The sequence below is a fragment of the Podarcis erhardii genome (assembly GCF_964252035.2).
Source record: "Podarcis erhardii genome assembly, chromosome: 10".
Taxonomy (NCBI): domain Eukaryota; kingdom Metazoa; phylum Chordata; class Lepidosauria; order Squamata; family Lacertidae; genus Podarcis; species Podarcis erhardii.
In genome coordinates, this window is record NC_138500.1 from 41,089,281 (window position 1) to 41,115,344 (window position 26,064).

Genomic DNA, 26,064 nt, shown 5'->3' on the forward strand with positions numbered 1-26,064 from the left:
TGCTAACACGTGATTATCTATCTGATCATTTGCCAACAACTAACACAGGCATGAGTTTCTGTTTGGTCTTCTTCAGCCCTGGTGAAAACAAAAGCCTTCATCTCCAACTGGCACTGTTCCACTTTTAACTTAATAATTAGCCGTTTACATAAGGTTAAACACCATCACCTCTGGTTCTCACATGAGACATTTATCTGTACAACTGCATGGTGCGAGAGTCTTGTGGGCCCACAAAATGGAAAAAAAATTGGGCAGCTGAGCAAGACTGGGTAAGAAACAGGAGTGTTCATGATAAACAGATGCGAGAGAGGGACTGCTGGAGACAAATCAATAAGTTGGCCACAGAAGGGAGGAAAACGAGGCAAGCGTCTAAGCGCTGGCTCAATATATATTGATGCGTACACATTCAAGAAAATAAAAGATTTTTAATGGAACATTTAGAAGAAAATTCAAAAAGATATATGCTCAGGTGCACTTAACTACTTACTAACAATGCCATTAGAGCACAGCTCCTTTGCTATTATTGTTTAGGGTGGGGATGTCTAATCTGCCGCTCAGGGGATGCATCTGGGCCACCAAGCTCTATTTCCCAGTTGAAAGCAAGCAAACAGATCTTGGCTCTAAACCCCACAGCACTGAGATCACAGATAAAGCCCTCTGCCTGCTCTTTCATAAAGACAAGGCACTGTTTTCAGATACCTCACCCTGGCTCAGGAGTGGGAAATGCTGACTGCGTGTATGTGAAACCACATGCATGTGTGTGTATGTGAGAAAGAGAGCGAGAGAGCACTGTGTGCCAGAATGTCTGGCATATGTGTAGTATAAATGCAACTGTGCATGTATAGTAAGCATATGGTGATGTGTGGTTTGTGTGCGCATGCACATACATTTATACACTAACCATGCCCAGTGTAGGAAGCTGCTCTTAAGAGGGGCGGCTGACCACAAAAGGCTAGCCACTCCTACCTTAGGAAACAGGCCAGAATTGCAAACTATATTTTGAAATTTGCTTTGTTCCTGAAACCAGGATCAATTAGTTTGTCCATGTTTATGTTAGCAAATCACTCCTCCGTTGCTGATACGCGGCTGGAAAGTCACATGTCACTGTTTACTTTCCTGAGCTGGGAAAGTCTGAGGACGGAAGTTACATCTTATCTATTCTGTTACGTTGTGCTGTTGCACTGTGTTCTTCTCTCTCTGTCTGTTGCTGAAGAAGAGAGAAGGAGCCATTATGATTTGTCCTGTAAATATGGCAAAATAAATCTAAAAATGCTCACATTCACGCTTCCAGTCGTCATTGCAGACTCTGCTGATTAATAACATGCACAGGATCATCTGACCTGTGTCGCTGAGTGCTCCAGGATGAAGATTGATATCTATCCCAGGGGAGAGTAACACCGGACAATGTCCAGAGAGGTTTGTCTCATACTGGGGACCGTGGGGGCCCCAGGGCATGTTATGGACAGTTTAGACACAAGACGTAACTGCTTCCAATCTCCTTGCAGGAAAGGGGAGTGTGCAAGCCCTGAGGTTTGTGGGTGCAACATTAAGGGTGTGTTCACACTCCTGTTTCCTGTGGCTTCGGCAGGCTTCCATCACTGCTTTTTTTTTAAGCCGGATTCACATGACATTAGCACAATCCATCGGTATCCAGTTGCTTTCAGAGAAATGCTCCTCTTTGATGAGCTTTTTTCCTCCAGCTAGCTTTGAAAATGGAAACTGTCACTTCCATTGTGGTGCGAGCCGTTCAGGCAGGTTTTGCACGTGTGCGGATGAAAGCTTCACTGACTTGGGAGTTCCACATGGGGAAACAAATCACGGAGCAAAGACATCCCTGCCCCCCTCTCTGATGTGAACAGCAGTGGGAGAAAGCGACTTGGAAATGCAGAGGGGAGGAAATGACCTCACAGTGTTTCAAACTGCTAATGTGAACACAGCCTAAATCATGGTTAAGTGTCACGCTTGAACTGCTCAGTGTGATGTGGTTTCTCCTATCTTCCCACTCCAAAGTTGGAAAGGGAGGGGTTTTTTTGCCTGCTGCAGAGAGTGGATTTTCCAGAGGCTTTTTTATTCTGTATTTCATCAGAGGAAAGTGTGTGTGTGTGTGTGTGTGTGAGAGAGAGAGAGAGAGAGAGAGAGAGAGAGACTGAGACTTTTTTTAGAAAAAAAGATTATTAACAAAGATAAGCATTTACTTTGGAACTGCCACACTCCAGTGGAGATATTTTGAGGTAAGTGGCTAAAGAAGTACAACTTTCCCATCTACAAAACTACTTGGCAATAAATGCATACAACTTACCTTGACCCTAGAAGTATATATAGGGATACTAAACCACTTAGCAGAAGACTGACAGGCAGCTATTCAGAACCGGCCTTTCTGAAGCCAAAATGGATTCAGAACTAGAGCCAGTATACTGCAGCAGTTTTGATTTTCTTTGTTAACACCTGGCTATTTTTTCAGGCATTTATGGATTGTTAATTCTGCTCTGTGTTTTAAAATTGTTCTTTGTTGTTTAGCTGTCATTTCAATAATTGAACAATTGCTTTCAATGTATTGTTGTGCCCAACCTGAGATCCATTTGATATAGAGTGGGTTATAAATATTTTAATTAAGAAACCCCCACCTTTTTACATAAATGAAAGAGCAACAAAAAATTCTGATTGAAAGCATCTTGCAGTTTGTAGTATTAAGCAGCACAAGGGTGGAATCTGAGGATAAAGGTGTTATAGGATATTAATTGTATCAAGAAAAGCACAGGATTCCTGATCGGTTGCATCCCGCTTGCTTTTCTTGTATATTGAAGTTCCATAATCCATAAACATTTACAATTTTAATTTTCATCACATGTGTGTGAATAAAGAAAAATCAAAATGTTTAGGCTTCATTTCTAACCACTATAGGGAAGCAATGGAATACACCCTAAGGGCAAGGCCTAAAAAAGGTGGCAAACCTGCCAAGAGATATAACTGACTGAGAATCTGAAACAGCTGTCAGTGTAAGGTAATTACCCAGGGCTTGCTAAACACACTGAAAAATCTCTGTATTTATCACACACTTATTCACAGGGATTGCTCCATAATTTTTGCCTAAGATAAACAGTGAAGAGTGACTTGATATGGAACCTAATACTCATATGCAGTGGAATTCACAAGGCTGGCACCAACAGCATGTCAGCTATTTAATTATAAAGATTACTACCTCGGAGATAGTCACCCAAAATTGTGTTCATGCTTGGCTTGTTTATAGTGTACAACTATGCTTTTTTAAAAAAATGTCATTGTTTTCTTCCATATTTATTTATACCCCAACTTTCTCTCTGATAGGGACTCAAGGTAGCTTATGGATAACAGAGAAAGAAGAACTTACTGCCTTTTTATTGTTTACTTAGAAGTAGATTCTATGTTGGACAATAAAGCACACCAATTATGAGTTAAGTGCTAGTGTGTCATTACTGTAACAAGTATTAACCCTGCAAAAGTTTAAAAATAAACACATAGAACTTTGGTGACAATCCAACACCAAGTTAGATATGTGTGAAAGCTAGTATGATGATGATGATGATGATGATTAGTATTAGTATTAGTATTATCATCATCATCATCATCATCATCATCACCATCACCATCAAGAAAAACAACAAGAAGAAGCTGGCTTACAGATAAAATAGGAAAACTAAAAAATTAAATCTATGAGATTAACTGCATCTAAATCATGGCCTTTAATTATGCTCCGAAAGATTTTAAAAAAACAAACAAGGAAACAAGAATAATTGTAAAATGTGGTACAGCATGAGGAGGACAGAAGTCCTAATAATCTGCTGACTTTGATTTGAAAATAAATAAGGCAAGTTTATCCCTGTTGAAATATTACAGAAAAAGAAGAATGGCCTAATAAAATTCAACCACCACCTCAGCCTCAAACACAAATGAGTGGCATGCATCACTTCCCAGACGGCACAGTACCTTCATGACATAACATTAGAGAAGTCCTAAAGATACACGGACTAGCTTTAGGGCTATTTGAATTCCAGTGATTGGGTCAAGAAAGCCATAGAAGAACATATGACATGCACTGTTCATGAGTCTTTCTGTTACCACCCTGTTTCATCAATCTGGGAAGGTAGCCCATCTAAGAGAAGGAAAGCTCTGGTGCTAAACCTCTGCGGTCTTGCAGCTATACTCATTGGTGAGACAGGCTTCAGGAGTAAACCCTAGGCAACAATCTGTACTTGCTGCCTTGTGGGACATCTTCGGGAAAAGTAAAGGCTAAGGAGTAAAACCCTACACAAATCTGGAGTGGAGTCCCTAAGATGGTACAATAGTTCCTTGTACATCTCCTTCCAGCAACTCTGGGAGCCAAGCTGGTGCCAAACGTATTGTTCTGCTTTCCTTTGGACCACATCATTGATGCCAAGAGGGGGGGGGGTCTTGTCGTCTGGGCAGCCCAGGACCTCCATATGCATTGCCCAGGCTTACACCCCAAGAAGGACACTTTGGTCTGCAAACACAGATTCTCAAAACCCATAGGCTAAGACCACGCCACACAAAAAGTTATAACAGGCCTTCCTATAGGAAAGAGCCATTAGCCATCCTTCTTCTGTTTATTGCACTGATACATACATACACACACACACACACACACACACACACACATGTATACATTAAATAAGCTGCTTTATACACAAATATAAAGAGAAGTTATGGGAAAGGAAAGAGATTTTGAAATGATGCTTGGAAGACACAAAATGTTTTCTATGAAAAAGATGAATGGGTAAGTAATATGACAGGTCTGTTAGAAGATCTTGCATACTAAGTGTAAGCAATTAATCACTGTAATTATGCATTCAGACAGAAAAGGTGACTTCTTATCGCTGAAATATTAAGTATTTAAGTTATGAGAACTGGGATTGGGACACTATGGCACACACATCCTATACAGAAATATATTAAAAACAATACCATGACAAGTGTTAATGGACTAGTTTTCTTTAAGTTGTTTAAAAACACTTCAGTCTAGGCATAAAACAGATGGCTGAGCAGCACAGAAGTTGTACTGAAAGTGAAACCCCGCTTTCATTGGGGCTCCCAAATGGCAACATTATGCACATCTACTTCTAAAGTATTAGAAGCAGGTTTCTCTAGATCTTTATTTTATTTGGCTCTGGGTATATTTCATACTCAGAGAGCAGCCACCATTACAGGACTTGGGAGGCAGATTATATTATTTCGTTATGAGATCGTTTTGTTGTTTTATTGACAGATTCACCCTGCTCTAGAGGATTCTCCAATCTGAGCCCTGTCCAGAGTTGTCAAGGATGCTGTTGTGAAACCATACCACTGAGAACGTCACTCAAAATGGAACAAGAACTGGGAAGATTACATCAGTGGCATTTTTTTTGGTCTGTGCATTTGAACAGGTTTTACTAACAAGAAGATGGGATCACAACCAACCAGCACTAAATATCACACTTGGGTGAAAACCAAGAAGCACAGAAATATTTGTCCGCATTCATTCCGAGATTATAGAAAAATCACTTTTAAAAGATGTTCTACAACCATTTGTGTATTGCGTTCTGCATTAAAACTAATGCAATATCCTTTTAAAGGATGGTGTTGGGAGCTATAAAGACACCAAACTATACAAGCCTTCATATGTATTTCATTTTTTAGCTGAGGTGAAAGTCTATACAAATCTTGTAGTACTTTTAAGATTTAATTAAATACCTACAGAAGAACAGAAATGCAACTGTTTTGACGCCATACTCGTAGGTGGATTTCAGCCTTTTTGTTAGAAAATGAGTCACATATTCCATTATTCGCCCTTCACCCTTAATGTCCCCGCCCCACCCCCGGTAAATAACTATGACTACAATCCACCTTCCACCAACACACATCCATCAAGCACTCTTGTTACCAACATTATCCACCTCTAGCATTGTTCTGATCATGTTGACATCCCTCCTCTAATCCACACACTGGCTTCTTGGACACCCTGCACAAGCTTCTTTCATTCAAAATGGTTCACAGCCTCATCCCCATCTCCCTACTTTTATGTTCCAGCAGAACTGTTCCCTTCACACATCCAGCTGCATCATGCTTCAGTTGCCCAAAGGTCTCCTGCTCCTTCATATACGCCACCACACCCACTTCAAAACTGCTTGAAACTGTCCTTCAGGACAACTCAGTGTGACCAACTCCCTTACTTTGTTCAGGTCACTCCTCAAAACACACTTATTCCAGGAAGCTGTTGTAAAGTAAGCTAAAGTGTTGTTGTTGTTTAGTCGTGTCCGACTCTTCGTGACCCCATGGATCAGAGCACGCCAGGCACTCCTGTCTTCCACTGCCTCCCACAGTTTGGTCAGACTCATGTTTGTAGCTTCAAGAACACTGTCCAACCATCTCATCCTCTGTCGTCCCCTTCTCCTTGTGCCCTCCATCTTTCCCAACATCAGGGTCTTTTCCAGGGAGTCTTCTCTTCTCATGAGGTGGCCAAAGTCTCAGTTTCAGGATCTGTCCTTCCAGTGATTTCCTTCAGAATGGAGAGGTTTGATCTTCTTGCAGTCCATGGGACTCTCAAGAGTCTCCTCCAGCACCATAATTCAAAAGCATCAATTCTTCGGCGATCAGCCTTCTTTATGGTCCAGCTCTCACTTCCATACATCACTACTGGGAAAAGTACGTCTAAAAGCTAAAGTACGTCTAGCCAATTAACACAAACTCTTCCTCTGCTTATCGCTGCCTCAATCATCTGCTTGCTTTGGATGGCTATAAAGCTCTCTTTTCTTTTTGCAAAACTCTCACGTATAAAGATGACAAATATAGCTATACACAATCCACAAACACGGATATGGGTTTTCCAGAGAATAGTGTAATTTGCATTGGATATTTTTCAGTACATGAATAAAAAAAAAAATCATTGCAGAGAGCCCACCCAACGATAGTTCCAGTTGGAGCATCTATGTACTCTTTCAAGACACAATAAGAAATACTGGAGTTCATGTATTCAGTGAAGAAACACCTTTATTTTAATGTATGCTTCAAGGGGCAAAAGAAAAAAGAAAAAAAAGACTGAAACCGGAATTTTGAATTTCTTCTGTACTGTTTCTTCAATAAAACCCCTCTGTATTTTGAATTGGTCACTTGAGGGGGGCGGACTGTCAGAGAGCTATAGTGAAATTTAATAAGATAATGATTTTTAAATGTTTCAGTATACATATTAGTTAAAAACATCTGTTATTTCCTTTACAGTCATGTTTCAGATATCTCACAAATTGATTCAAACAATGCAAACATGTGCCATACAGCAATATTTAGAGATGGTATGGAAATGAAATCAAGTGCTTTGATCTTTCCTTTGGAGCACTTCATGAGTTGCCATGGTATCAAAGTCTCTTGCTTTTAGATTGATATTGCGGAAGACAGAAGTAGATTCTTTCATCATTTCAAGAGGGTCAGACATAAAAAACCTCAAGTTCTATATCAAACAATGCTTCTAAAAGAATGTGCTGTTCCTTTACATGTCAACGGAACTGAATTTCCAAACGAGGAACACAATCTAAATCTGAGCATGTATAGCTCAATTGATTTCAATGCGCTTGTGTGTGTCTGTCCTCTGGATCATAACCAAATAATCTTTCAACATGCCACGCATTTAGAATCTAATGTGAAACTCTAGCGATTCAAGAGCAGGTTAAAAGTGGAGGCCTGTTGTTTAAGGGTGGCTCAATGGTCTGTCCGTGGCACCAGAGGCTGAAGTCACCTCTGTGTTATAAGAGATAACCTGGCTCTAGTGACATGTCACCTTTGTTTGGATGACTGCAATGCCTTGGATGTGGAGCTGCCTTTGAGAATGAGCCCAAAACTTTAGCTGGTACAAAATATGGCTGCTAAAGTATTAGCTAGAACTGTGTATTATGAGCCCAATATTTTATCTTCTCCAATCCCAATGCAATGTGCTGGTTTTTCTTTTTAAAGCCCTCCATGGTTTGGGATCTTGGTGTGTGACATATCACCCCTTCCTACATGTGCACTGTCTCCCATTTCCTCTCCAACCCTGTGTGCCCCAAAAATCTGTTCCAGAGGGTCCCCCAACCCTCCAGAATTTTTTTTGAGGGCATGTAGGATGTTGGAGGGTTAATGTGACTAAGTTAGTCTTGTCCATAAACATCAGTGGTTCTACTCTGAGTACAATCAGCAACGGAAGCAATCCTAGGACATAAAAGCTTATGGCACAATAAATTGAAATGCTAAAGTTCGTAATCTTTTGCTACAGGAAGCTAACACAACTACCCTTCTAGTATTCACATTTGTGCTTGAAGCAAGTCAACTTCACAAACTGGCAGGCTGAAACTAACCATAGTTAAGATTACATAGCAACAGTTCTGGATCCAGATGATATGATAAGCTGCGAAAGCTTCGAAACTCGTCCCGGTCACACAGGAGGGGAAGACTGGAGATGGGGAATACATAAACTCTAAGCTCACTATGACTCATGCACATTGTGGTAAACTAATGGGTCTTGTGAACTAAACTAATGCAAACGTGTCTGAAACCTAAAGCCAAAGGTTGTTCTTTACTGTAATACTGAAGCATTATTTTTTTTTTAGTAATCTGCAAGATAATTCTGGGTAAGTTTTACATTTCCTATTTCAGATCATGTTTAAGGAAAGGTATATACATATATAAAATCATTCTGTTCCCATAATGAAATTTTCTCAAACTATTTGCTCTCTAATTATACAAGTGTGCTGTTATCTACAAACCCATTAAACTTCTCTGTTTGTGCCTTTACATACTTAAGGAGGTTAAACCAGTTTAAGTGGCAAGCACATTGACATCATAATCTTCCAACGCTTTCCTCCCAACTTGGCTTATGATTGTAAACAGCCACAGTATTTCCAAAGGCATAAATGCACAACTCACTGTATAATGAATCAGTGTGGTGTTCTGGGTACACTGCTAACGGCAAAATCTGATACAAACGTTATGTGGATGGAAATATAATGATGAACAAAAACACATATTTTTAAGTGAAGCCAAGTAAAAACAGCTGTCTTTATAACCACATTAAAGCATTCTGTATTAATAAGCCTATGACCAAATATTACAAATATAAAAGAGAGTGGCAAAACAGGAAAGCCACAGGGCCTGCAGAACTGAGTCTTCCACAAGTCATAATGAAAAGCAGTAAGAAATGAGTCAATAAAAGAAACCAAAGACATTATTAATTAAACAGTTTCTTAAAAAAGGACTCAGGTAGAAAAGGCTTGCTGTACCTTCCTGAGTTTCATGCTCCTCTGACAGAAGATGGTAACAGCAGCCGACACTGCAAACTGCCTTGATTTCAGGTTTAGCAGTAAAAAGTCGCAGGGTGCTCGGAGCAAGATCACCACAGGTATGTAGACCCACCATTACACAGTCCTGGAACAGAATAGAAATAATACACGTTCAGAATTGAGCTCACCATTAGTGAGTTGTCATACACCGCAAATCTTTAAGCCCACAATGTATGTGACGAGGCAAAGATCATTTGCATTATTCCTCCAGCTCTCTCCTACCTATAGGTGGAAGAGAATGGAGAAATTAAGGCCTCTTGGATTTATTAAGGTCTCTTGGGAAGAAGTTTCCACACTGAATATATTTACACCCAGGCAGTATGCTGTAAAAAGCAGCCACTTAGCTCTCGGGAGGTCGGGTGAGCTCCAGCACACCAGCCCCCTGTCTGCCACTGTTCTCGACGTGAAATATTTCAAGCTTCAAAATTAATAAAATGAGTTAATAAAGTGAGATGATAATCCAGGGACATTGTAAAATTAGCCAAAAAAAATTTAAATAAAGGGAATTTTTAGTCAAAGTATGTTCCTGAAGTTTAAGGAAAGTGACTTTATATGAACATGTTTAGATATAGGGAACAACGGATCAAAAAAATGTGAATGGCAAGGAACTTCCATTTATGAACCAAACCTCCACTTAGCTAAGCCTGTACTTATGAAATATTTAGTGTGGCACTTCTAAATAATAGCAATTGTGTCGTTATAAAACAGATCCCATGCTCTATTTCCTCTGTGCTGTTAAAAAAAATGTTATAAAGATGTAGCAGAAAATATTTTAAAAATGAGGTTAAGTAGCCCAGAGTTCTACTTCACAATTTGCCTTACAGTGATGACCAGACCAGGAATTCTATGTAGGAGGGAACATAGGAGGGAAAGACCACTCCTATTCCAGTTGACTTGGTAAAAGGAACTTTCTTTCTAATAGCCAGCTGAGAGGCTAGTAGCATACGTCTCCACATTGGCCACAGAGGATAGACTTTGCTCTGTGGCACCAGCAAGGAAACACAGGCTGCTTGTCTCTTAGCAGGACTGTAAAAGTAGTAGCAGAATGGGTTTATTCACAAGCAACCTGGATTATAACAACAAGCAAAATAACCTCCAGATCTTCAACAATGTCTCGCAGCTCCGTTTCTGCAGTGACATATGACGTTAATGGAGAATATACGTTGGCTTCTTTTGACCGGCTTGCTTTCTCTTTAAGGGAAGTCATCTTCCTTCGTTCTTTCTCCTCTTCACAGAGCTCCCTACAATTACTTCTGGTTGAGCAGTCAGTTTCCACAGCGTCAGCAGGCAGAATACTTAGGAATACATTTTCCGGAATGTTACTCTCTTCGGGCTGCAGCTGAGCCCCCGAGTGAAGTTCATACTGTTTGTTAGTAATACACTTATCAGAGTCTGTGAAAACATCAGCTGTTTCAAAAAGAATGGAATCTGGAGCAGCCACCTGGGCCTGACTTTGAAGACTGTTATTAGTACTTAAGAGCTTTTCACTGATATTTGCTTTGCATTTCCCTTTATCTTGCTGTGGCCTTTCATTTGCCTCTTCCAACACTTGCTCTTTGACATTTGCTCTTCCCCGTCTTTGATAGGCTTTCCAGTGTTTCTTCAATTTCCTGTTCCTTTCATTAGCTCCGTGGGTGTTTGTGTTTGAGGAATCAATTCCGTAAACCTTCAGATTATACTGCAATGACAAGAAGGAGCTCAGGTAGCCTTTTCCAGATCCCAGGTCAATAACCTAGAACACACATAACAAAAATAACTTTTTAAAAGTAGCAGATACTCATATTTGCAGGCAGCAACTATAAACCATAAAATTAATGGGGGGGGAGGAGTGTAGGTCCTGTGATTTAAATAGTTCTGTTAGCGTTTATATCTCCCTCGAGGTTAGCACAAGGTAAAACTATACTACCTGATAATGTCAAAATGCAGTAATTTAAAATTCAAATGTCCTAGACTCGGAAACAGGTCTTTAAGAATTCGTATTTGGTCTGCAAATTTCTCCCCCAAAAGGGTAATTTACTAGGACCTTAGGAATGACAAAGAGAAGGCCTTGAGCTCAGGTGCTCCCTCCCTAAACCTCTTCAATTTCAGGAGAAGTGGGTTACAGATAGGTAGCCGTGTTGGTCTGCCATGGTCAAAACAAAATAAAAAAAATTCTTCCAGTAGCACCTTAAAGACCAACTGAGTTAGTTCTAGGTATGAGCTTTCGTGTGCATGCACACTTCTTCAGATACACATCTGAAGAAGTGTGCATGCACATGAAAGCTCATACCTAGAATTAACTCAGTTGGTCTTTAAGGTGCTACTGGAAGAATTTTTTTTATTTTGTTTAGGAGAAGTGGGTGTATGCATTGGGGGAAAACATTACGTTCAAGCACAGTATGATGTTTAACAACAGCATTTCAATATCATATTTCAGTTGTTCCAACTGGTGTGTGTGTGTGTGTGTGTGTGTGTGTGAGAGAGAGAGAGAGAGAGAGAGAGAGAGAGAGATCTCATAAACCTTTAGAGAACAGAACTAGAACGCAGGCCCAGTATCGAAGCTGGTGAGCTGAGGCTAAGAGAGCAGTGGCTTGCCCAAGACCCTCTAGTGAACTCACAGCTAAGGTTAGGTTGTATACATATTCTTCCCTTCTTACACACCAGCTCTCTTGTCCTGGCTGGTTCATTCATTCACCTATCCTCAGAATGAATGGAGAACAAATCCTGGTCCCAAGTTAGGTTAGATTCTGGGAGGAAAATATCACTTGAATGAGCCCAGAGGAATTCATTTTGAGCTTTTCGTCTCCATGAAAGAGCTGCTCCCAGACTTCCAGGAAGTGGATTTCCCCAGGCTCATTCCTGCTATTATTGAGAAGTGTGTGCTTATAATCTGCTTTTATCGTATACTTCTACCATACCTTGTTGACATTAGAAAACACGGTCAATTAAAGTAACTTTCACTCTGCTAAATAAGTTCTTATTTGAATTAATGTTCAGTTTAGCTTTCATTAAGAATATACAAAAAGTCACATGGACAGGTAAAGAGCCTCCAATTATTAATTTTAAAATGAATATCCCACTCTTTTTATGGAAGTGCTTTTGAATCCAAAAAAGCTCTCCCTCAAATATGAAGATCAAACTTAAAATTTTGTCTCAGACTATAGAAAGAATGGTTATCAATATTACAAAATGCAAGTATTTGAAATGGACAGAACTTACAAAGGGGGGAACTGATTGATGCTTCCATATACAAAAATACATCTCATACATCTTTCATTTTATATAGACAAAGGTCTGAGAGAAGAGGGAACATTCTCTCTTTCCTTCTCAAGCATGTGAAATTTACACCAAATATTCTCATCTGCAACTATGACAAAAGGAATTTATGAAATGATTTCCCAACAACTGGTGAAAACGTAACACTCTATATTAATGTAATTTACAATCTCTTTGATCCTTCAACACCTTTGCTGTGGTTTCGATATGCAGTTCAACCTTTCTTTAACAGGAACTTGAGGCTTAGGCTTAAAACAATAATGGATTGTCCTTTACTGACCTCTAGTGTCTGTCAAATTGCCAGTGCTACCTCAGCAAGCCATTTCTACTCAACTTTTTAATCAAGGAAATCACATATGTACGTCAACACTATACATTTTTAATGAACATTTGTGTTGCCTTTGAAAAGTGCAATGAAAGTTATGCTAAGCACATTGAAATAAAGCACACTGGAAAAAGCTAATCCCCACTGAAATACCACTGACTCAACTTGGAAAGGCAATGCCAAGAATAAACTATTAAAAGTGAAAGTTCCAAGACATAATGAAATCTTTATTGGGTTAAATACTATGTCCAAATACAGTCCTTGTAAGCAACAAGGCAAAAACTTTAATGCAACAAGGCAAAACATTTTAATGGCAAGTCAGAAGTAATGTTTCAGCCCAAAAGCTGGCTGCATGTGTACTATTCAACAGATATTAAAAGGACCAAACTTAAAAAGCTTTATCAAGGGCTATGTTCTATTCTAATAGTTTTTCATGCTATTATAGTTTATATTTGTTTTGTTTTTATCTCATTATAAGCTACAAAATTCCCTGCAACTTAGTTAGCAAGGGAAACATTTTAGAAGTGAATTATTTTTTTAAATTACATAAGCTGGGTTTACATAGCATGTGAGACAGGGAATGCAATTAAGCTGGCAGCTGGGATAGGCCTTTTCCTCCCCCCCCCCCAGTGGGCCCCTCACTGCTGGCCTTGGGGCTGAGCCTGGCGAATGGACTCTATCCCCCTAGTCTGTTCTCTGGATCTTTAGCCTTTTGCCATGTATCAGTGGTACATTTCGGTCTTTTCTAATTAACATTTGTTTACAGGCGGTAACCATTCTGCACACATCTGATTGATTCACGATCACCAACACATGCATCACTTTCAACCCCAGAAGAAGGTGGAATGGGGTGGTGGCGCAACGGGTTATGCCCGACCACTGATGAACACAATGGCCCAGAACACTCAAACAGGGAGTCGCCAGTATTTGAAAAGGTATAATTTATCACTGGCTTGCTTTTAAAACCTAGCAGGCTATCCGTATGTTCTGGAAGTGTTGGTAAATTCCAAAGAACATTTACAAACACAAGCATACGGTATACACGATTTTGTCTTTGAAATGTACCATAAGAAAACCAGGTTGGGGGGGAAAGTCTTTATCATTCAACAAGTTGCAGTTTCTCATTCACGAAAAAGATTGTTCCCGGACAGGAGCCAGAAAAGACAATCACTTGCCACAGCAGGACAACTGATTCTTAAAGACACTTCAAGTCTTAACGGTTCAAGTAAGGTTCTATTTGCACAGAGCAAGGCTACTACCATTATGAGATTGCATCTTCTGCCCAAATAAGACCTAACTAGATGCTCTCCATATGTATAAGCTTTGGGAGAGATTCAATGAGCACAAGCATTTCAGCTTCCTTCCACTCCTTCTCTATTGCACTAGCAGAATTCCTTGTGCAGGCTTCCACAGTGGACCTCCTTGGTTGAATCCGGCACTATGAGTAGAGAAGGGAGCCAAAGAACTGCACTGCTGGCCCTGCCCTCAGCATCATGAATGGCTATCGCTCTGTCGTTTGTCCGCAGACAGGGCAACAGGAGCTCACTCCGTCACGGTGATTTGAACTGCTGACCTTCCGATCGGCAAGTCCCAGAAGCTCAGTGGTTTAGACCCACAGCGCCACCCGCGTCTCATTAAACTATCCAGGCATCAGAGTCAGTGCCATGCATGATATTGGGGATGGGGCTAGCAACACAGTCCCACAAACTCCTTCTCCACATGGAGAACTGGGTAGGACTATTGTTGGTGGACCGTGCAATTACAAACCATACTAGCAAAACCTATTGCATTACAGGGTGCATTGCTAGTGTGGTGCATAGTCACACAATCCCCCCAACCCTGTATATCACTGGGAGCAGTGTGGGAGTAACCAGGGGATTGTGGCAACCAGGCGGCTTTGATTAACTAATGAAATGGGCTTAAAGATATCCATTTATGGGTCCTGATACTATTCTTGCCTCTTGTTTATTAGCTTGCATCTGCACTAACTAAGCCAGGAGGTCCTTTCCAAGATACTTCAAGCTACATGTAAAACAATAACTTGACTTGGTCCCAACACAATTCAATGCTATTGTAGAGAAAAGGTTTTATATTTCTTTTAGATTATGCCTCTGTGTAATATTAAATACTATTACAATGATTTTCTTCATCTAAAACAGGGATGAAGAACCTGTGGCCCTCCAGATGTTGTGAAGACTGTAATTCCATGATCTCTGAACACTGACTACGAGTGATGGGAGTTGGAAGCCAACAACATCCGGAGGACCACAGGATCCCTTTTTTTAATCTCAAGGCATCCAAAATGCAGCCATTCATAAAATAGACAATGAACTTGATTTATTTATTTATTTTTTGTAAAAACCTGTTGATTGACTTCGAAAGTAATAGTTTTCAAAAATAAGTATACCACTTTGCACTTTAATTTTGCTATACAACCAACCACCATACCATCACAGTATCTTCTACCACCCATTGAACATTGCAGGTAAAAAGTTGAAACTAAGGGCAGAGACTGGAGTCTCTTAAAAAGAACCCTCTTAAAAAGATATGTACTGTTGTAAACCATGTGTTTGTGTTTTTCACAGCGCTACACTTTAATTATATTTGGCATACTTTTATGAGAAGGGCTGAAAAGAATCCAATATGAAAAATCTCTCCTAAAGTCTTGCATTTTTTCCATTAACTAAAACCAGGGAGTGCTTTTATCCACCCCACACCCCATATTAATTCCAGTGTAACCAAAAGGCCATTTGGGGGTATTAGGGATTTGCAATTCTGAGCAAACAATGCAATATTACAATGCATTGATTGACTAAAACGCTTAATCATAAACAGCCTCTATTTTACAATACAATACAAATACCTTTACTGGCATTCCAAGTCTCTATTTAATATTCTGTGCAAATTGTGGAAAGTCTGGGTTACAATTAAGACTGTAAGAACAGCCTTCTGGATCAGGCCAATGGCCCATCTAATCCAGCATCCTGTTCTCACAGTGGCCAATCAGATGCCTGTGGGAAACCTGAAAGCAGGACCCAAGCACAAGAGCGCTCTCCCCTTCTGTGGTTTCCAGAAACTGGTATTCAGAAGCATTACTGCCTCTATCTGTGAAGGGAGAGAATAGAAGTTATGGATGGTAGCCATCAAAAGCCCTCTCCTCCATGCATTTATCTAATGCTCCTCAAGCCATGTAGGCTGGTGGCCATCACTGCCTCTTGTAGGAGTGACTTCCAGAGTTTAACTATGTGCATAGCTGTCAACATTTCCCTTTTCTAAAGGGAAATTCGCTTATTCCGAACAGGATTCCTCGCAAGAAAAGGGAAAAGTTGACAGCTATGACTATGTGCTGTGTGAAAAAGTGCTTCTTCCAACGTTCTGCTTCAAGGGATTGCCCACAAATTCTAGTTTTATGAAAGAGGGAGAAAAAAATTTCTCTACCCACTTTCTCCAGGCCAGGCATAATTTTATAAACTTCACCTCTTACCTGCCTATTCTCTAAACCAGGCACCCCCAAACTCGACCCTCCAGCTGTTTTGGGACTACAACTCCCATCATCCCTAGCTAACAGGACCAGTGGTCAGGGATGATGGGAACTGTAGTCCCAAAACAGCTGGAGGGCCGAGTTTGGGGATGCCTGCTCTAAACCAAAAAGTCCCAAACACTGCATCCTGTTTTCATAGGGGAGTCTCTTCAACCCCCTGAACATTTTGGTTGCCCTTTTCTGAACCTTTTCCAACTCTGCAATTACTGCAATCAGATGTCAAACCGCACAGGCAGTTATCTAACCTTACAGTGCCATGCTATACTCACTTCAGAGCAGACGTACCTAGGGTTGCGCTGAAACAAAATATCGCAACAGAACAACGCAATAAAACCAAGTTAAAATATCAATTACGATAACCAGGAATGCCAGGAACTGGTATTGATGGTCAGGGAAATGATTGGGGAAACAGGTCCATTTTCAATTGCCATAGGAAACATCCCAGGGTCTGAGCCCGCACAGCCTATTCCTGACTTGGAAGTCCCCTGTACACCAGTGGACAGTCATGGGAGTAGCAGTATTGCCTACGGTTCTTCTGCCTGTGGGAGTGCATGTTGAGTCCAAAGTCCCTTCCCTTTAACAGTCCCCAAATATTCAACAGGCTCCTGAAAGCGCAAGAACTATACCTAAGCGTACCTGTTTTCTAGCTGGACTACTGTACTCTGTCCATGGTCCTGATGTCTAGTTTTTACATCCACATTTCTGGCTTCTGACTCTTGTTGAAGTGTTTGATCAAACCTGCAGAGAACTGAATCTAAAATCAATGGTTTCTTGATCGTATTTATTATCCCTAAGGGACTGGAGTTAGTCCATGGGTCTTTGCTTTGAAGTCCAAAACTGGAACAAGTATGACTTTACTTTTTAAAATAAGTACACAATATGAAATCATAAGAATTCTTACCTGGTTTAGGCCGTAATACTTTGCAATGCCGTCTACTAACTCCGACATCAGCTGCACTTCATGTGACTTCTTATTGTTCATGAAGTCATCCGTTTTTATCTCTACTTCTGATCGACACAAAATGCAATTAAATGAGAAGGGTTTGATTTTTTAAAAGAAAATGCACAACCAATTATACACCAATTCTGAATAGCTGATTTTACTGATTCTTATCAGTAAATAACAGTTTTGCTTAGGACAAATTGATTGTCATCAAATAAATTAGATAATTCAAAATAATAAGAACTACCGTATTTTTCGCACCATAGGGCGCACCGGACCATAGGGCGCACCCAGTTTTTAGGGGGGAAATCAAGAAAAAAAATATTTTCCCCCAGCCCCAAAGAGCAGTGTACAGGCTGCACACAACCTCTCCCTGCCAGAGGGGTTGCACGCAGCTATGGAAGAAGGCAAGGCAGCGAGCGGGATGGATCCCGCTCGCTGTTTTGGCTTCCCCTTTAGCCCTGTGCAGCCTCTCCCTCCTGGGAGAGGCTGCGTGGGGCTAAAGAATCCATAGCCCCATGCAGCCTCTCCTTGTGGAGGGGTTGCGCGCAGCTATGGAAGAAGGCAAGGCAGCGAGGGGGATGGATCCCGCTCGCTGCTTTGGCTTCCCCTTTAGCCCCGTGCAGCCTCTCCTTGCCGGAGGGGTTGCGCGCAGCTATGGAGCAAGCCAAGGCGCGGGATGGATCCCGCTTGCTGCTTTGGTTTCCCCTTTAGCCCCGTGCAGTCTCTACTTGCCGGGAGGCGCTGCGCAGGGCTAAAGAATCCATAGCCCCGTGCAGCCTCTCCTTGCCGGAGAGGTTGCGCGCAGCTATGGAAGAAGGCAAGGCAGAGAGGGGGATGGATCCCGCTCGCTGCTTTGGCCTCCCCTTTAGCTCCGTGTAGGCTCTCCGTGCCGGGAGGCGCTGCGCAGAGCTAAAGAAGCCATAGCCCCGTGCAGCCTCTCCCTACCTGAGGGGTTGCGCGCGGCTATGGCAGAAGCCTGCATTCGCTCCATAGGACGCACACACATTTCCCCTCAATTTTTGGAGGGGAAAAACTGCATCCAATAGAGCGAAAAATACGGTAAAACTTGTTAATAAAAACTAATGTCAGTGACACCCCACATCGGGCCATTTTGTTGGAAAGTGTTCACCATGTTGATTTGTCCCTTTTTTCAAATTATTTTTATTATAACAAGAGAGGGGAAATTTCCAATACAAACAGGAGAAAATAACAAAAAAGCATTAAGATCCTATGCAATGAAAACCAGCAGGAGAAAACAAAACAGTTACTAAGGAATTCTCATGCAGACTTGCTAAATTAAAAATTAAAGAATGAAGGAATGAAGAGTTAACATCATTGTTTCCCAACGATACTAGTAATCCATCTTGAGACTTGCCAAAAGGGCTGTGCTTTTAAACATGTGGAAGTATGGTCAAGAGCTGTCATCATACAGCAGATTTTATCAGCTCACAAAAAATTAATACTGACAAACAAAATTCAAAGAAGGCAGAAGCCAGCCATGTCATTTTTGTGTTCTGCTATCAAATTTTGATGTAGTCAAAAGAAAAGATTGATTAAAATTTAGGTTTCCCATAAACGTTGGCTGGGATCCAACAAGATGCATGCAGAAAGAGGCCCCTGAATTTTCTCAAAAGCTGCTTAGGGAACATTATCAAAGCTGGATTCAAAGGCTGCTGTTGGGAAATCCCTACACAAAATGCATGCAGAAGGATCTCCTGTTGGCACAACAGGCTTTTTCAATCCTGGCTGTTCAGCTGGAATAATTTTTGAAGGCTAGTATTACTGAAGATCTTTCATTTAAAGAAATCACATACAATAGGACAGCAAATATTATATTTGCATTAAATGCACTGCTAACCACTGCAATACCCCCAAATAATTGTATGTGCATTCATCCATAGTGGCAAGGCACACTACAGTCACTTACATAATTACGTTAGTAACAGTAATACGCTGAAATGCTCCTCCTCAAGTTCATTGTTTTTTAGATTAAAGGCACTTACCAGATGCTTTAAAATTAATTATTGCTCACCTAGCTGATTTCACAAAGTCTGAAAGAGCACCAAACTCCTTTTTTTATAATTTTTATTAAATTTGCTGTTTTACAACTGCAAATACTCATTTTACATCCTTAAGATATCAATGACTTCCCTTCCTCTCTTTCCATGGTTCATTTTATATATCTTAAATCCCTGCATATTTTACCAAAAAACTATACTAATCCGTTTTCCATTATTGCATTCATCAAAACTTATTTGCACTGTTGAATTTATCTTAATGCTGCCAGCGTTTTCAGCTCTACACCATTATTTTCCATATACAGTGGAACCTCTACTCATGACCACAATCCGTTCCGGAGGCCCGTCCGGAAGTCAAAACGGGTCGCTGGGAGAGGCGCTGTTGAGCGCAGCCAGTGATTGCCCGCTTCTGCGCATGCACAAATGACAGCAAACCCACCAGTTTGCCGCAGACGTTGGGCGAAATGGACGCGAGTGAAAGCGGACGCAAGAAGAGGTTTGACTGTATTCAATAAACTTTTTCCAATCTTCTTTAAACGTATGTTCTTCTTGTTCTCTTATTCTATATGTTAAGTCTGTAAGCTGTGCATATTCTGTCAACTTGAGTTGCCACTCTTCTTTGGTTGGGACCTCTAAAGAGCACTGAACTTTTGATCGGAAAGCAGCCAATAATGTTATGTCTGTAAGGTGAAATAGTAACACCAAATATCATGCTCAAATATGAGTTCCTTCAGTACAGGGAAATCCTGACTCCTAATTTAAAATACAAATAATGGATACTTGAAGGAAACAGTTTAAAGATGCTTTGGTAGCAGAAGCCTCTCAAAGGCTTAAGCACTCCATAGCACCATTGATGTTTCATGAGGCCAATGCTCTTCTGAGATATACAAACAGCTGCAATTTAATTTTAAGAGGGAAAAAGACACTTTTGTAAATGTAATGCCAGAAGTGGGTAGCATGTTTCCAAGTTATTTTGGTTATTTCTGAAGCAGACTGTGTAGCTCTTCAAAGCAGTATCTCTGACATATTTTTCTTTTTATGTTGATAAGGAAAATCATAAAAACCAGATGAAAGAATTTCGGGAACAATATGTTTGAATGTTATAACATTCCTCTCTTTGTGCACATTTCTTTGTCGAAAAATGCAATTTGTTCAAGAACATTTCTCAACAGTTAACAGATGTGCCTCTTTTCTGAAATACAGAAATGAATCTAGGAATGTCTGGAAAACATTCTACATTTAAAGGTCCCAGTGATCATACAAAAAGACCATATTACAACCCTGAAGTTGGGTATTTGGCCTCACCAGGTGACTGCCAAGCAATTCCATTCAACTTAATAGGTTTCTTTTAATGTTAAATACAAGGAACTTATTCTGGATTCAGTTTTGTTCTGTTGTTACGGTTTCAGATTATTTTACAATTATGTGCCCCATTTATAATGGTTGTGAGTTTTGTATCTACTATGCAAGTTTTAGCACATCGAGATAGGAAGAAAGTCAGCAGTTGTAAAACGTAAAGCAAGGTAAAGTGGTCCCAATTGCCAAGTGGCAGCTAAAATTTGAGTGTGAAGTTGAAAATGAGGGACCTAGACGTAAGAAGCACTAAATGTGATATTACTATGGCTGCCCTCCTGGACCATGTGACTAACTATGCTGGCTCAGTGTGACTATGATTTCTTTCATTTTTTTGAGCAGTAGCTCCCAGTTTTGAAACTTAAGTTTTGAAACTTACAGGATTTCCAAAAGCCATTTGATATGTGAAATTCAGAGAGAACTCTTCAGAGAAAAGAAAAAAGATGTTCTGATGGGAATATATAAGAAATCACACACGGTCAAGCGTATGACTAATAAACAAAAATTTGAACACTATTGTTGCAAAAAAAGAAAAGAAAAAAAAGTAGGATGCCCCAGTAATGATGTTTGAAGAGATGACTAGGATTGCATTTGTATGCACTTACTTTCCTTATCAACGTGTGTGTGTGTGTGTGTGTGTGTGTGTGTGTAAACTTAGTTATGGTGAATCTGGGTGGAGAAAAATCAATGATTTTTAAAACAAAACAAAAAATCGGATATATATTTTTTAAAAAATGCTTTTGGAGGAAAAATCTTTCTAAAGATAGTTTTCTATTTAAGTTACATTATAGTCCAAAGGCTATTCATCGGGAAATAAGGATTTGTTTTTAATTATGTAGCATGAGGCTTTATATGCAATGTAATTTTTTTATATAACTGTAAAAACTACTCTGAAAATTTATTATTTCAAAAATAAAACCTTCATCTGGTTGTAAATATTAAGATTATATCCGCAAGAATGAGCCTTTCTGTAAAAAAATAATTTAAATCAAGTCGTAATGACTAGTGATTTCAATCATGATTTTGACCATGATTTCAATCGTGATTTAAATCAAGTCGTAATGACTAGTGATTTCAATCATGATTTTGATCATGATTTCATTCGATTCGATTTCAATCACATCCACCCTGTGGTGAATCAAGTGCTTTTGCCTCTTTATTAACTTGCCTTTGGATCACCTCGTATGTTGTGTTGTGTGTACTCCCTACTTGTTCCTCCTCCACCAAACCAGATGCTTGTCCCTTCTCTCCAACTTTGGAAGATGTTCTCCCTTCATCAAGCCTCCTAAACGTGCCAGAAGAAGTTTCTAACAGAACTTTAGCCCAGCTCTACCTGGGAGAAAGCCTAGCCTCACATAACACAGAGGGACAGCGAGTAGACATATATATAGGATTGTGCTACATGTAAGTTTTAAAGATTTCTGAATTGCTTAGAAAAGGAATCCAGAATGTCATAACGCATGTAAACAAGAACAGGTGAATAGGAGGGAGAAAGCTTTAAGGAAATATAAAAAATAGATTCCAAGATTATAACTTACCTGACCTTGGCTGCTGTGTCCTTTCTAGTGCTTCTAGCATCTGTTCTAAGGAGATACACACCCCAAGGTTTGGCATGGAGTAATATTTAGCAGCGAGAGCAAAAGCCTGCACGTTGATCAGCCTCTGAGAATTTTCACAGAAAATGTTGTAAAACTCACAGCTATCTGTAAAAAAAAGAAGGAAATACAATTAATTTTGTAATTACTGTATTTTTTGCTCTATAAGACACACTTTTTCCCTCCTAAAGAGTAAGGGGAAATGTGTGTGCGTCTTATGGAGCAAATGCAGGCTGCGCAGCTATCCCAGAAGCCAGAACAGAAAGAGGGATCGCTGATTTTGCTGCACAGCGATCCCTCTCGCTGTTCTGGCTTCTGGGATTCAGAATATTTTTTTTCTTGTTTTCCTTCTCCAAACACTAGGTGCGTCTTGTGGTCTGGTGCATCTTATAGAGTGAAAAATACAGTAACTGTAGAGGGTAACTGCTTTACTCCAAATCTTAATGCAATCCAACAAAAACTGGATACCCACAAATAAATATTGTCACCTCACCTTTCGCACATCACACTATGGATTCTGATAACTGGAGACAAGAGTCACATTGAGACTGCTAGAATATATATATGTGTGTGTGTATATATATATATATATATATATATATATATATATATATATATGGCATATGCCTAACTAGCCATTATGTAACCTTAACACATAAAATGTCCTTTGTGATGAAAATGCATATATATTTGTTTCTGCGTTTGGGGGGGGGTAGCGGGTTAAAAACCAGCTACATCCAGTTCACACTGAGTTAATCTGTAGTTTCAATTTACAGTTATGGCAGGAGCTCCTACAATACCAGCTGGAACAAAACAGAAATCAGCAGTGTCAATAAACTGTTAAGGATTGCTGATTTCTAGTCTTTTCAGGGTCAGCATCTTGTTCCTTTCCTTTTGCAAGCAAAAATTTGAAAACTGAAGAGCGGGCGAGCGGGGGGATATGGGAGTGGGCAATCTCTGCTCAAAAACAAAAGCAGACTTCTTTCACCCATGGCAGAAATGTTCAGCAGCTTGGAGGGAAAGTAAAAATAATCTGCATTTATTTACGGCAGTTCTATCCAGCTCATCCTTTAGAAACCTCAGAATGGCTTAAATGAGATTTTCAAGTACTGTACTTTCATTTTAAAAGTACCTAAAATATATAAGCACGGTACAGACTTTAAATAATAAAACAGTGCCTGCCAACAAGCTCAGAAATAGGTCTGGTGCAAAAGAAAAAAAAAATATGAATGGGCAGGGGAGAGAAAAAGAAGCTCCTGGGAGAGGAGCCAAATGGCAGTTGGTCCTGGCACTAACCAGATGTGCATATAATGACTTCACACCCATTTTTTTTGTTTGGAAATACACAAAGCTGGCTTCTCCCACTTGAGAACTTTCCTGTCTTCAGGTAAAGCAGCTTATGGTGCTGCCGCAAAAGAGAGTAAGTGGCTAAAGTTGACGTTTCTCCACCTACCGCTATCTGAGAAAACGAGTATAAGATTTATCTAAATTTATAATCTGGCAGAATTAGGATGGACCGCACAATGCTAAAGCAGTAGTAGCACACTAAATAGCACATGCTGAGGAAAATGCCAATGTCTGGCTGTCAAATCAGTTATCTAGAAACCCAATGCTACTTTATCTGCAGCCGGATATCAAAATTTTTATACACTGTAAATCTATATGCATGCTCAGGAAGGAGTTTAGTAGTCATTGACTGAATGGAAGGTTGCATGGGAACTCTTGAGTTCCATTAATGGAAATAAAGTAGAGATATAAATGTCATAAAATAATTTAATCTCCTCTGGACGCAAGAAATATGTGATTAGTCTGCAAATTTGATTCCATTAGTTTAAGACTGCAAATCAGAATCCAGAATTTCTTTCCTGCCCTAAGTAAAATGTAGCATAGCAAAGCTAGGATTACTGGCAACTACTGCAATTGTGAAAGATCACCAGTTTTATCAAGAAATATCTGGGTACATTTTACATTTCATGGCTCCACTGCTTACAGCTTACCATGCCCCAACACTATGCTTTTTTAGATTATTGGTTAAAACAATGTTTCCAATACTAATATTATTGTTCTGGTTAACTTCCCCCTCCCAATACTGTTCCCTTTGTGGTTATATTTTATTATGTTGTTACATTGTTTAAAATGTTACCATTGGAAAAAACATTTAAAAATATTATTTCAAATAGTTAATTTCAATTATAATAAATACATATGTTATATAGTCTCACAGGGGTTCCCAAACTGTGATCTGAGAGCTTTACTCAAGGGGTTTGCAACATCTCTGTGGATTTGTGGTTGAAGATGAGAAAAATCAACATTCATATTGATTTTTAAACTGTATCTTTAACTGATTTTTAAACTGTATCTTTATTGCTTCTTTTATATTGATTTTTAACTGTGTTCTACAGAATTCAAACTGTAACACAATAAAAATGCAAGAAACAAAAGAAGCAATAAATATACCATTTAAAAATTATACAGCATCTGCCACATTATACAAATGGGCAGAAAACTATTAAGTGGTGTGACAAGACGATAATGTAGTGTTGCCTTATATCCTCTTTTTCGCCATATGTCCTCTATTTCCAGGACACGTCCTCCTTTTCATGGGTATGTAAAATGAGAGCCATCATAGCAATCCACGGTTAGAAACAGAAGTCGGCAAATGTGTCCGCTTCTTTGGTCTTCAGTCTATGGCAACCCTACAACTTCAAGTTGTCCACGGAGGTGGGGAGTTTGGGAAGCAATGTGCCTAAATAAATTCAAATGTCTCATTGCAAGCAATGCCACTCATTGCACAAATATATCATGTACCTAAACACTGCAAACCTGGGAGTAAGTGTTCCGGTTTGCGAACGTGCTCTGTTTTGAGTGCTATACTTCTGTTTTGAGTGTTATGCCAAGGTCTGTCTGTCTTTGCTATTTATATTGCGTTTTTGTGGCTTTCTGGTTTTGTTTCTGGGACTGTGTGGAGCCCAGTTCACCTACTGACAGATTGATTGTGTGACTGCAGTACATTGTTTCTTGCTTTCATTTTATGGATCAATGGTCTCGTTAGATAGTAAAATTCAAGTTAAGGGGTTGTTTTTAAAAGTCTGGAACAGATTAAACAATTTTGCATTACTTTCTATGGGAAAGCAACTGCGCCTCGGTTTTGGAACGCTTTGGATTTGGAACGGACTTCCGGAAAGGGCTAAGTTTGAGAACCAAGGTACCACTGCAATAAAATAATGGCAAACGCTTTTGTTAATAGCCAGTGGAGACCCCCCCCCCTCGGCCACGTGCGCTGCGGGCCGCCTTCTAAGTCGAGTGGAGGCGCTTACCGGCGGCCTCCTCCAGGGGGCGCTGCAGAGGCGGCTCCTCCAGGAGCTGCTGAAGCCTCTCTCCGCTCAGCGCTTCCAGCACCGCCTCCGGGGGAAGCGCCACCATCTTCTCCCACAGGCCGCGAGTGTAGAAGTCCACCGTGTGGGCCCGGCACAGCGAAAGCATCCGTCCCAGGAACCGCGCCACCGCCCGCAGCCGCGCCACCACCGTCTCCGCCGGCAGCTCCGGGGGAAGAGGGCGGTTCGGCCCGGGGACCGGCGCGGAAGCCCCGCGGACGCGCCGCGACATCGCCGGCGGGGGAACGGATAGAACCGAGCTGCTCAGGCGTAAAAGGAAGGGCTCGGCGCTCTATTGGGAGAGCCTGTCCGTCTCCAAGGA

The 26,064-nt window shown here is 40.4% G+C and overlaps 1 protein-coding gene across 2 annotated transcripts in view; it reads right to left on the reverse strand.

The window, feature by feature from the left end:
- Positions 1 to 25,974, reverse strand: part of METTL25 (methyltransferase like 25) — a gene marked incomplete at its 5' end in the record, with an annotated part of 47,373 nt that extends 21,399 nt beyond the window's left edge. Inside the window, 5 exons of one of the 2 annotated variants that reach the window (XM_081878585.1) lie at positions 9,276 to 9,420; positions 10,429 to 11,067; positions 17,358 to 17,464; positions 22,312 to 22,476; positions 25,686 to 25,974. In XM_081878585.1, the coding sequence (XP_081734711.1) occupies positions 9,276 to 9,420; positions 10,429 to 11,067; positions 17,358 to 17,464; positions 22,312 to 22,476; positions 25,686 to 25,974 (1,345 nt within the window). The remainder of the gene's footprint in view (positions 1 to 9,275; positions 9,421 to 10,428; positions 11,068 to 17,357; positions 17,465 to 22,311; positions 22,477 to 25,685) is intronic. The other variant, XM_081878586.1, reaches the window with a different exon arrangement.
- Positions 25,975 to 26,064: the final 90 nt, after the last annotated feature.